Source organism: Fusarium sambucinum, chromosome IV (assembly GCF_050947815.1).
Source record: "Fusarium sambucinum isolate potato_lamoka chromosome IV, whole genome shotgun sequence".
Taxonomy (NCBI): Eukaryota; Fungi; Ascomycota; class Sordariomycetes; order Hypocreales; family Nectriaceae; genus Fusarium; species Fusarium sambucinum.
In genome coordinates, this window is record NC_139291.1 from 7,110,669 (window position 1) to 7,123,886 (window position 13,218).

Below are 13,218 nucleotides of genomic sequence, written 5' to 3' on the forward strand. Positions count from 1 at the left end.
CTCTAGGCCTATCCTGTTGAATAGCAGAAGTTGGCAAGTGGGTAGTGGATGCGTGGATCATGACAACCAAACGGCTTTTGTGATGGTGGATGAAGGTTTGAGTTGGGTTTAGTTTGGTTTGTTCTAGTTTTGAATATCTGGATGAATTCCAGTCGATGTTTCTGTTTATCGTCCGTGATGCTTCATCATTGAAGAAGAGGGTGTATACAATCAGACTCTACTTACAATACCAAAATAGATCGATTGGTTGTAGTATCTCGTTTCGTTCTCCAAGCTTCCGCCTCCAAAGTTCAACGGTCAAACCGTCAAAGGCCAGCCAAACTCAAAGTCCCAAACAGGAAATGATGCTCTAGTCCAAGAGAAGGAAAAATACAAGCCCTCAAAAGCCCTACAAGTATCCATCATTGGCGAATGGATACACTAACTACACAGTAGTATTGTGGCGGTATAGTTTGAGAGGTTGACGTGAGAGAAAATCATTCCCCGCTGCCTCCACGTAAATAGAGGGTAATTCAGTCAGGGCAGAGCACGAAAATCCTCTTTTCTCTATGCTTCTATTGGCTCAAAGTCAAAAACCAGTTCCACGGGTACCTGACTCTAGCCTGGCCTGGCTTGCGTCGCGTTGCATTACTGCAACTAAACCAGATTGGATCGATCTAATGCCAACAATGATTTTTCTGGTTTTTCATGAAAAATAAGACTTGGTTACATCGACACAGTTAAAGCTCGTAAATAGTAACGGTGGCTCTTCGGATAACAACTTGGCATTTAGAGGTTATCGTCACGATGGGGATCTTGATCATCGAGAAATGCCCCTGTAGCATCGATGCTCCCAGGGCTATGCTTTCCAGCGTAAATTACCCATACAGGGAAAAGGGATCTATACCTAACAACAGAGTACGATATGTCACTCACCCACCCAGTTATGTAGTATACGTATAACCATACAGCCATACATATAGATAATATTACCTGCAGTATGCACTGGGACTCAGATTGGCTGATCTGCCCGAGCTGCTCCTTACTTCGTTTCGCGTGGAACAACCAGGAATAATTGAAGGAATAAAAGCAAAGGATTGAAGTAAGGCTTTTCCGCTGATTAATCTTTTGGCATCCGCAGCTCGCAAGCCGATACCAACAACGGATCCATGCCCAGGATAAGCACAGCCGTTACATCCTTGTTCTTGGTTTCATCCTTCTCTTCCCCGGGCTCTTAATAATTCCTACATGGTAAATTCCGTCCTTTTTTCCCTTTCTCTCATCTCCAACAAGGCAGACACAAAACGTGGCAGAGCAACCTAACCAAAGCAAGGCAAAGGGCAAGGCAAGCTTCGCCTTGAAACGAAAAGTCTATTTTGAACAGAGACAATACAGCCGAAAATACTTGTTTATCAATATTGGTTCGAGGCTGATACTGATACATGCAATGTAATCCTCCACCGTCAACAGCAAAAGAAAACATCGTGTAGAGGTATGAAAAAGGGAAAGCAAATATTACAAGACATCTGCTTCAGGGCTCGTTTCGACGCTCAAAACACCCTGTGATCTGGGCTTTTTTCCTTTCTTCTGCCTTTTCTTCTTCTTGTTTATTAGTGCAGTACTTTTAAACATTGGTCTCGTTGCCATCTCGCAACCGTGGACCGCTCATGAGACACGTTAAATCTCCTAGTTAGACAATAAATTACCATCCCCTTGCTTCTGATGACCCCCAGCCCTTTGTCTCTGATAGATGCAGACCCTGAAAAGGAGACACTCTACCCTGAGGTTATTGTGGTCTTTGCGCCGTCTCAGTCTTTGTCTTCAGACTCTTTGTTTCTTTGCCGCCTCCGTCATTGTTTGAACCCCTCATTTGAATATCTTGAGACATCTAGACTGTCTAATTGAACATGAGTCTAGCTCGCAATAGTCAATTGTCTAGAGTTCAGTTGATTTCGGGTGTGTTGCTCTTCCAAGACTTGGTTATTGCCCCCATGTTCTTAGCCACCGGAATATGTATAGAAGCCATGTTACCTTATTCAACTTTGTTTACTCTCAAAATCAAGGTTTTGGACAACAAATCGATCACGGGAGAGACATGATTTCGGTGGTAGATGTTTCCGTATTGAGCCGTGCCTAATACTGGCTTGTGTGCTACATACGTAACATGGCTATTGTGTGTACGTGCTCTCAGTGGGAGTATCCTCAGCCTGAGCCTTATTTTTTACCTTTTGACCAAACATCATCGCAAGCTAAGCCCAACACTTTTTTCTTTCTTTCTCATCAAGCGGGATTACCGAATCCTTTTGCTATGACATGTTCTTTCGGTCAAAACGAACCAATTTACAAGTGACAAACGTGCACTCGAAACAGGAGCAAATGTCTTGAAACAGGGATACCCTTGTCGCGGTATTTCCGGGATCGTGGTTGAGTCCAGAGTGATTGGAATGAACATTTATTAGTCATTTATGAACCGTTATTATTTCCTTTTATTTTCCTTCCTTTTTTAAAAGACTCACGATGGTTTAATATAGATTGGTGATTCTCTACATGAGTCGGTTGGTTGCAGTATCGAAAGCCAATCCCGGGCCATTTTCATGAGTTGCCTTTACTGGCCGATTCATAGAAAGCCACCCCCTGTAGGTCCGTGAGCTGAGCACCATATTACTGGTTGTCGATCACTGAATGAATGCTCTGGGCTATGCATCAAGTTCCATTCATCTATTGATCCGTGGCTTCGATTTGTTCTCTGTCATTTCCGCTAAGAGTCTCAGCTGGCCTCTGTATGGATCTTTGTCAGCATGTTTTGATGCATTTTCTAAATTGGTCTTGTCAAGAGTACCAAGTCAATGAAAAGTCATCACCACCATCCATTAGATAGACATTGGGATGAATACGATCCGCACCCAATGCTTTAAAGTTTTAAGCCTATTAAATAACTGTCAGTCTCGGACATTTAGAAAAAGGCATACGTAACCGAACTGTTGTACAACCAACTTCTGTTGTGGTCCGTGGAATTCGATATACCTTGGTTGCAATGACTCTGCATGTCGCATTGCATCCTATTACACCATTGGGTATCTATTTTCCGCTTGTCGAAGCATATTCTTTAGTATTGACTCAATCTCGTATTGCAGGCCGCAACCTTCTTAACTTTTCTATCAATCAGCACTATCATGGGCGCTTCACTGTACTTTGACCACCAACATGCCCATGCGTCTTCAGCGATCTTAAGCCTAATAATGGGAGGTGGCTGGCAACGTCATTATTGACCGAGTATAGTTCATCGCCACTATCTAGATTTATGCTGCTCGCCTTAGAAGCCATCGATTGATGTTTCTTTTCTTCCTGGTCCATGATCTGCAAGAAGCCGATCTGGTAAAAATCCAGAAATACGGTTCGTTTAATCATGACCAATAACAAAGTCAATGGACGACCAGGTCCAGGCGATCTTTCCTGTCACTCAAATGTTATGCCCGAGATTGTCTCTTATTTCCAGCTGGTTAGCTTTGTCTGAACACAACTGGCGATACACTATTAATCTTGATAAAAAATCATAGTCCGAGTAGTAGTTACATTCAATAAGGACACAAGGCTACACATCATTCGTCTGAATATAGCTGGAGATCCTCTCACAATTAAACTTTATGTTAAAAAAAAGATCCACGTCTGGATAAGACTATTGAATCTAGATTGTGATGATTACGAGATGCTCTAAACGCTTGAGAATTAATAAACTTTGGCCACGAGGCCAATGCAAGACATAGTTTAAACCATTGCCTGTCAAATTACATCTCACCTCATCTGTCAAGAAACTTTTGGGGCTCAAGCGCCCGTAAGAACAGGACAGACTTTCAGGCCGTTAAGCATTCATGTCTCTATGGAAATTAACCTGGCGTCAAGCTCCCGCTGTCGGTCTCCAATCGACCGACACTTGTTGAGTAACTTGGCTTAGTCAATCCAGGCCGGAAGGGACTTTTGGCAAACTCGTGTTTACTTGTTTATTTACCTATGACTTCTTTTAGGTGTTTATTTAGTTGCCTTTCCTTGCAGCTTCAGCTCTTGGTTTGGTTAAATCTTGATCCAATATGCGGGGGAGCTTGTTTAGCCTGATGATGACATTCAGCCTCCACGAGGTCATCTCGCTTGTGCGTGGCTTGAATGTCTGGCTGCCAATAGTTGATGTGATTATCTTGAAAACTCAGCAATACCATAATTTGAGCCGCATTTTACTTGGTCTATCTAATGCAAGTCTAAGACTAACATATGCACACTCCTCGATCCGCCTCCCAAATTGGCATATCAAGATCTGATTTACGAGCCAATAGTTTGTGTACGGTTCAGTAGTCGCCCACCAAGGAACACGACTTGTAGCAAGCCTCTCAGGCTTGACCCATCCACGTCATGGCCCATGGATGTTAAGATGGACGGAGTAATTTCATCGATCGGTTACCCCACTGCCGGTATACTCACGCAATCGAGCTGGCCTGGGAAATTACACAGAAAAAAACTCCATCAGCAATCGAATCTTTTCCTCGTCATCGAGTGACATGCTGTAATTGACCATAGTAAAGAGATAACATGGTATAAGCTTTGACACTACCAGCATCATCTCCGCCGGTAGATTGACCGTTAACGGCAGCCAGTTAATGATCCTTGGCCAGATGGGCTAAAGTAAACAAGTATGTAACTAACGTTAGCAGAGTATTCACATGTTACGGAACAGGGTCCATCCTGTTGTTTAGATCTGGAGGTCGGACTTTGACAAACGTCTCGGGTACTACGGAGCACGGGGACGAAAAAGATATTGTTGTGGTTATCAATTCCCCGAGTTGCAAAACAAAAACAATTGCTGGCATGACGACTCCCTTGATAGTGTCCCTTGCTTGTGAAGAAGATCCATCTTCAGCAGCCTGCCGCTGTGTGCATGAACCAACTACAACTGCATGTCCCAGTTGAATATCTGGTCTAGTTCACGAACTATTGCTAAAACTATATGAACTTGGTCGGAGTTTAGGTAAACCACCTTGGTCCTAAATCTGATTCATGTCTCGGTATTGTGTTGAGTCTGAGGGATGAACTATTCGAGGTTTGTGATCAGAGTATAGGGTAGTTGGACTTCCAATTTCATTTCAATGCTAGGGCACATAAAAAGACTGTTTCGAGATTTGTAAATGAATTATCAACATTATAATTAAATCCACGAGAATAAGAAAGTATTCTTTGTTTGGCTCTATTGAATAAATTCGGATTGGCTGTTATTGTTTGTTTGTCTTGAACCACTTGGACTTGGTGGCTGGGGTGATGGTTAGCAAAGTGTTGACATCATGACTTTGTTCAGCTTTTGGCTTCAATGATGAAATTGACAATAAAATCCCCAAATCAACCCATTCTCGCATTACGACAGTATTACATCAACTCTCCGAAAATGACAAAAACACGTGTAATTTACTGGTTCCGTACCGATCTACGACTCCATGATTCACCTGCTCTCAAGGCTGCTCTAGACCTTGATCCGGCTGTATTTTGGCCTATTTTCACGTGGGATCCTCACTACGTCTATCGTGCCAGAGGAGGACTCAATAGGTGGCAGTTCTTGTAAGTCATCTGCTTTCCAGTCTGTCACAACTCAACATCATACTGACTGACTCCACAGACTCGACTGTCAAAATGATCTCTCCAAATCAATCACAAAAGTCAACTCCAACTCAAAGCTCTTTGTTTTAAGAGAAGCACCACAGACTCTGTTTCCAAAGCTCTTCAAGGCTTGGAAAGTCACTCATCTTGTCTTTGAGAAGGACACCGACAGCTATGGCCGTGAACGCGATAGTGTCGTGACCCAGGCAGCTAAAGATGCTGGCGTCGAAGTCATTATCCGTTCTGGCAGGACGCTGTGGGATAGCGATCAAATAGTAGAGAAACACGGTGGGAAGCCAACCATGTCTATAACTCAACTTCAAGCCGCAGGGAGTAAGCTTGGACAGGTCAAAAAACCGATAGCTGCTCCCAAAAGCCTCCCAGACCCCGGAGACATGCCCGTCAACTTCGATCAAGATGAGCCGGACACTAAGCCAGACTTCAACTCGGAGATCAGGACGGAAGGAGACAAGGCATACACTAAGATAGCCGGACCAAAAGGTGACTTTGCCATTGAAACAATGGAGGAACTTGGCTTTCCACCTGCAACCACTCCTCATCGCGGAGGAGAAACACTCGCGCTCAAAGCACTCGATGAAATCATCGCAGACAAGAAATACACGGCTACCTTTGAGAAGCCAAAGACGAGTCCAGCACAGTTCGAGCCACAAGCGACGACTTTGCTATCACCGCATCTGCACTTTGGATCACTCTCTGTGCGAGAGTTCTACTGGCGCGTGAAAGAAGTCGTGGATTCATACAAGGGCGCTTCCTCCCCTCCTGAGAGTCTAATCGGTCAGCTGCTCTTCAGAGACATGTACTTTGCCGCCCAGGCCGCACTGGGATACGTCTTTTCACAGACAGCCAACAATCCGTACTGCCGTTTTATTCCGTGGCATCTTCCCTCCAAAAGGGATGCCGAGACTGGTCTCGTCACTGGAGAGTACCACGTGGATTCTGAGGAGGCAGAGATCTGGTTCAAACGATGGAGAGTTGGTATGACTGGATTTCCCTGGATCGATGCTCTCATGCGGCAGCTAAAAGATGAGGGGTGGATTCATCACCTCGGACGTCACGCAGTGGCCTGCTTCCTCACTCGAGGGGGTTGCTATATCGACTGGGAACGAGGCTGTGAGGTCTTTGAGGAATGGCTTATAGATCATGAGCCGGCGTGCAACGCAGGTAATTGGCAGTGGTTGTCTTGCTCAGCCTTCTTCTCGCAGTACTTTCGCTGTTACAGCCCAGTGGCCTTTGGTCAGAAGTGGGACAAGAAAGGAGACTTTATCCGTCGATACGTGCCTGAGTTGAAGGATATGGACGCCAAGTACATCTACGAGCCTTGGAAAGCTCCTCTACCGGACCAGAAGAAGGCAGGCGTTCGCATCAAGGGAAATGGTCTGAACAATGTAGAGGAGGGCACATACCCCAAGCCAATGTTCGATTTCGCCAAAAGACGCGACGTGTGTATTTCTTCTATGAAGGCTGCGTACCAGGTCGGTCTCCATGGAAATGATGGCCAAGCACTCGACGGAACGTGGCGTAAGCTGTTCCCTACAGACCGCGGAGAAGTGCAGGGAGATGTTGAGAGTGACTATGGAGAGCATGCTGATTATGCAGAGGATGGAAAGGGAAAGTCTGATAACGAGGCCAAAGAGGAAGGGGAGGGTATAGCCTCTGTTAAGAAGGAAGATGATGAATCAAAGGGTAAGCGGAATGCGAGACGACATAGCACGGAAAAGGTACCCAAGAAGAAGAAAGTATAGATTCCTTCTCTAGATATGTCGTATGCATGTTCATAATAATAATACAACCCTATATGGCGTGTTCTACACTTCGACCCCATTTAGTTAACACTGGGATCTGCTAGCCTCGACCACTCCATCGCCCAGAGATTATACTCATGCTTCAAAGCCTTATCCGTCTCCTTGGAAGCCTTCTCGAAATCCATCTCAGCTAATTTCCGAAACTCTTCCAAATTTCCAGTAAAACCTTCTCTATACAGCCACTGCCGCTTATCCTCAAACCCGCCTCTATCAAGCAAGGGGCCAAGCTCAATCCAAGCATCTGGATCCCCAAGCATCTCAAGTACGTCCTCGGCCTCTTTGATCTTTCCGAGTTGTGCATGCGCCTTTGCGAGACACAGCATGCACATATTCTTCCACTCAAAGATGCCGTCGTCGACGCTGATGGCTTGGTTCAGCATGGGCACAGCCGCGGCGTACTTGCGAGTCCTGAAAAGATGTTCTCCGTACACGGCGAGGGCATTGCAGTCTTTTCCTTCATACACGAGCTTCATGAATCGGTTCTCGATATGCTTGGCTGACCGCAACATGCCCCATTCACCTGAACGAAACAAAAATCTTGCCATGGTGATAGTGGAGGGATTGTAATTTGCCGCGGAGGCCCTTGCAAGAAGCGAGCATCCGAGGTTCTGGATTTCCGGTGCATTTTCAAGGAATGTCAGACACCCCATCACATGCGCGGTTTCCACTGAGATGCCAACAGCTAGAAATCTGTCAGTTACATCAGTTTACTCCAAAATCCATGACACAACTTACCAGCCAGATTCGGAAGATTTGGTGCATTATCAAGAATATGTTGGAGATAATTCATTGCGTGCTTGTAGCATTCTTCTGTAGTGGGTGCTTTTAATATTCCATCCCATTGTTGTATGACCTTCTCGAAGACATCGGGGGTGAGAATTTGATTAACTTTTTTTAAAGCATCAAAATCGAGGCTCGGCCGAGGCTTGGATTGGGATTGGGAAGGGACTCTTGGTGCTCGTACAGGAGCTTTTGGAGGTTTCCGCAGCGGAGCTCTTGGTCCCTTTGAAACAGCATATGACCGAGATTGATGCCAATTGGAACAGATTGTTGCTGTTGAATTGTTGGTGGTATGTATAGCAGTGGTGATTACAGCTGGTGATGAAGAGCTGGCACGTAACAATTGGCGCACAACACCAGTATTCGCATATCGAGACGTGACTGACATGTTTGAACCAGATACTATGTATAATAATGAATGAGTGAAATGCTTATCTTGATGAGATCCATAGAGATAAATTTGGACCAAGTCAGTCTCTCTCATGCTTGATAGAAGCTCGAGATGGTTGATGGCCCACTGGTCAATTGTGGAGACACATCTGAGACTGTGCACCAATCATATTACTTAAACTTTAGGGGTGCAATTCTCAGTCTGAAATTTTCATAGCGACACTTCAGAGAGAGTTTCATCAACAATCTTCAACATTCAGTCACAGCTCGACTGTTAATTTTTTTCTTTTTCCAGCCCTGATACGAACAGACCGGTTTCTTATATTTCCGGCCTTACTCACAGTATCCGCCACCTATTGCAACATCTTTAACCCGTCTCAAAACTTTCACCAAAAACTTTTTGTCAAGTAATACTCAACAACAATGGCACCTTTGACGCGCAAGAGAAAGGCCGAAAAGAAGCAAAAGCCAGAAGAGGCCCCCGCTCAAACAACCATATCAGACAAGAAGCGCAAGCTTCCTGTCAGAGCCAAGGATGGCGAATCCAGCGATATGTCCCCAGAGCAGCCCAAGGCTACAAAGGTCGTTTTCGGAGATGATGATGATATGAGCGTACCAGTCGCTCTGTCAAAACCTGTTGCGTCAGCACCCAAGGAAGAGGAAGGGAGTGACGAAGACAGTGACGATGAAGCGCCAGAGGCAGTGTCGACTTCAAAGGTGGCCTCTGAGATTAAGAAGTCCAAGCAAGCAGCCCAGAAAGCAGCTCAAGAGTCAGCCTCACCTTTTAGTACCCACACATTATCCGAACCATAACTAACGCATGTACAGACAAGCCGCTGTGGAGAAGCGCAAGCGTAGGGAGAGGGATGATCGCTTCAAGCAGCAAGCTGAGGAGCGCAAGAAGCTAGAAGAGCAAGAGAAGGAAAAGGCTGAGAAGGAGGCCGCTGAGCAAGAAGGTTCGGATGACGAGGAGGAGTCCGCCCAGTCTCTCATTCAGCGCAGCAGAACACAAAAGGCCCCCAACCTGTTGCCCGCTGAGTTCCTGACAGACTCCTCAAGTGAGGACGAGGGAGAGGACGACCAAGAAGAGGAGCGTCCCAGGAAGCGTCGTGTTGCCGCCGTGGAGAAGGAGCTCGCCCGTCAAAGCAGGGGACCAAAGGATGAGCGTGTTGGCTCGACTGTGTTCCGCGTGGCCCAGAAGACAGACGAGAGGATGGTGCCCAAGACGAAGCGGCAAACAAAGAACCACATGAACGACCTCTTGAAGAGGAATCGCAGCGCCGCAAAGCCACGATCTGGTTTCTTTGTCAAATAGACGATGCTGAAGTGTCAACACTGTTTAATGCCAGCTTTGTACCAACCACGAGCTGAGATACCTACACAATACCAAAACACCACCGCAATCTATCTTTTTCACCAAGTCACTTCGGCTATACAAGGCGTATCGGATTTCACGCACAAGGCTTTACATAGATAAAATTTACACGCAAAAGCTACTGTTTCTCAAGCACTGTGTCTTCTTCAGCAAGTCTCGTCGTCAATGAATATCCACAAAGCCAAAACTCACAGTTTGATGAGTACGTACGCATTCGGGGATATTTCTATCCGGGTCATCGTTGACAGTTTCTGTAACAAACTCCTACCCACTCAAACATGTTCACTTTGCTACAAAAGCTGCCACCCTGTACCTTGCTGGACTTCAAGCAAGTCAAAGACACAGGCCAGTCCAGACACGGTAAGGCGAAGCTGAGACCGCTCACTGTCCATACGGTTGGTTCAACACTTTAACTCTGACACCCGAACAGTCGATTAGCTTGGACTATATCGACCTCAATGCCAAAGTTCCGTGTCCTAATGGTTCAGATATAGTACCTAACACCAAAGTCTTTCAACAGTAACAGCACAAGCATAAGCGTTGCCTGTCTGTCATGGTCTTGGTCATGGCTCGACTCTGACTAACTACCTACCCACTTGAGTAGTGCTGGGTCGTGTCTTGAATTTCGATCCGCAAGCGAGATCATGGATTTGCAAAGTTTACGACGCTCTCGGCAGTGGAATACTACGTGACCATCGATGTTACCCACATTCTATTGTAAGGGGAGGGAACCGAAGCCTAACGAGCAATCGCGGTCCTTGATAAAGACGATCAATGAGACCCAAAACGAAGCCTTAGGCTCGTGGGGGAAGGGACCTTCAAAGACAACTGCCATGTATGTATGTATCTGTACCTGTATGCAATGAAAGCAAAAATGCAGGCCGTCATCCGAATACTCCCTGACCTTGTCTTTATTCGGTGCCTGCATCTGCAGTAAAAAGCAAAAATGGCCAAGAAGCCTTTTGAATCCCCGCGTTAAAGTGGATATTTCTTCAACGAGAGAGTGGGAACCCATTTCCGAACGAGACGCTGGCACGCTTGAAGTTGAAGCCTGGTCCTTGCAATTGTCCAGGCTTTGAGAGATACATATCCTCTCTCCAGGTGCACAACTGAAAAAAAGGTCCCTACCGGGGAAGAGGGGATGAAACGTTAAAGGTCAGAAACACATGGCGAATGCCGGGTCCTTCAAGTTTCGACAGGAACGTAGCGAAAAATTGGTTAATCGAATACGACATTGAATGAGTGGTGTGACCCAGCTGCTTTTGCAGATACATAGAACATGACGATGACACTCACCGGTATGGCTTCACAGTCAAGTCACTTGCTTCATATGCAATGCAAGTCTTGTGATATGTACCTATAATGCAGAAAATAGTAAGTACATATGCCGCTGAAGAAACATATGATGGGTCCATCCATATCAATGGGTAGTTTCGCGGTCCCTGGTTACAGTTGCGGTGGGAATACGGATGTATAATATGGGCACATATAGGGCATTCGCGGCATTGCTATTTACTGCTTTACGAAACGAAGCGACATTTGACGAGAGGCAATACAACGTGGAACATTTAACACTATCGACAATTCGCTAAGAAGCGAGCGAAATCAAAGCGGGCAATATAGGCGGAGCATTCCTCTTTACGACTGTATCCGTAATTACTATATACATACGTGGATCCTTGAAACTTGTTTATTGAACAGAGGATCATGAACCCAACCAGACAGTACGTGTTGTTGGTTCATAGCGAAAGTCCAATTGCCACTGATATTCATCTTTCTGTTGTGTTCTTTCTGCTTACGGCACATGTTGAACTAGACTAACAATGCTGACAATACGGGAGATCGACGTGAGTGATTTCAGGTTGCCTTGTTACTGACTCGTGAGTCTTCTCGAATCTGGAGATCCCACGACAGCCTACTTACTACCTGCCTTTACTGGTACACAGCGGTACTCGGAACATGGCCTTTGCAGACCCTACCTGAGCTAAACTAGCACCGAATTAGTACAGAATTGCACTAAAGCCAAGCCTGGCGAAAGAAGAAGACACTGCAGACAGTTAGCCACGTGGGAGAAACGTGATGGACGAACAAGTGTTACCATAGTAAACACCAACAAGGCGAAGCAAATGCAGTTTGTCTCTTTGGTATTCGGACATATCACAAACTACACTAACGTAAAGAAATGTTTGGCTAACAAACCAGACAATGCTTGATGAATCACCAACAGGAAATAAAACAAGGCAGCACAGAATACAATCAACACACGTTCCCACCATACAAAGTCGTCATTGTGATCAGACCTGGCCAAGCCCAAGCCATGATGTAGAGGGGGGAGATAAGTCACCGTTTTGTACTTAGCAAAACGTACACTCATAATGATGAGGTCTCCAAGTGCAAGACTGAAAGAGGAGCCCTGACCCATCGATTAGGGTCCTCTGCTAGACACACCATTCGCCCCTAGACAGCTTAGCTGAAGCACCTTCCAAGAGGCCGGCCAGGACTACCTGAAAAGGGACCGTGTCGTTGTCCAATCCCGGCGCCAAGCCGCTGGATGATGTGCCATCACGAGTCGTTGGAAAACGGATCTCAACTGGTCTCGTGGCGTTTGAGTTTGCACGCCACGAGATGATTGCCCGAAATGTAAGTTGGGGGATGTGCTACTCATGCAGGTAAAAAGAATCAGTTTCCGCTCTATCATCTGTGGAGACTTTTTTATCTCTTGATATGTAGGTTCGGATTGATGTACTTGTTGTGGTATACATATTGATATTGCAAATGTGTTATTACCAACAGGTAGGAGGACCCTTTATTTACGGTTCAGTTGAATGCTGTATTAGGCGGAGAATGCCTAAAGTTCCGTCTTAACGCCAATAGGCCACCAATAGTTACAAGGAGACCCCTTGACAAACGCACTGTCATATGGCTGTTTACGGTGATATCAAATATTGATAATTACCACAAGCTCAAAGTTTCAGGGCAAAGTCAAAAATATGGACAATGCTCATATCACAGTCAAAATGAAGGTTGTTGTTAGACTTGAATGCATTAAGATGTGGTCATTGTCGGGACCTGCAGAGACAACCAACAATAAAATGTGTTTCGTGGCCGTTTTTGTGTGAGGGGTTAGATCAGTCCACCCACTACGAATAAATAGAACATCTGTTGGAAGCAACATAGAAGCGCGCTAACCTCGACACCACACCCTTTCATTCTGCACCACCCATATGCACTTTCATC

The 13,218-nt window shown here is 45.6% G+C and overlaps 3 protein-coding genes across 3 annotated transcripts; 2 read left to right on the plus strand and 1 right to left on the minus strand.

Moving 5' to 3' along the window:
* Nucleotides 1–5,404: 5,404 nt before the first annotated feature.
* Nucleotides 5,405–7,376, plus strand: FSST1_002304 (FAD binding domain of DNA photolyase-domain-containing protein; the record flags this gene model as incomplete). Its single annotated transcript, XM_083228279.1, has 2 exons — nt 5,405–5,574; nt 5,633–7,376. 2 exons carry the CDS (start codon nt 5,405–5,407, stop codon nt 7,374–7,376), a joined length of 1,914 nt encoding a protein of 637 aa, XP_083092486.1.
* An 80-nt stretch (nt 7,377–7,456) lies between these two features.
* FSST1_002305 (uncharacterized protein) lies at nt 7,457–8,604 on the minus strand (the record flags this gene model as incomplete). Its single annotated transcript, XM_083228280.1, has 2 exons — nt 7,457–8,118; nt 8,172–8,604. The coding sequence occupies 2 exons, from the start codon at nt 8,602–8,604 to the stop codon at nt 7,457–7,459; spliced, it is 1,095 nt and encodes a 364-aa protein (XP_083092487.1).
* A 425-nt stretch (nt 8,605–9,029) lies between these two features.
* On the plus strand, nt 9,030–9,921 carry FSST1_002306 (uncharacterized protein; the record flags this gene model as incomplete). Its single annotated transcript, XM_083228281.1, has 2 exons — nt 9,030–9,376; nt 9,435–9,921. The coding sequence occupies 2 exons, from the start codon at nt 9,030–9,032 to the stop codon at nt 9,919–9,921; spliced, it is 834 nt and encodes a 277-aa protein (XP_083092488.1).
* Nucleotides 9,922–13,218: the final 3,297 nt, after the last annotated feature.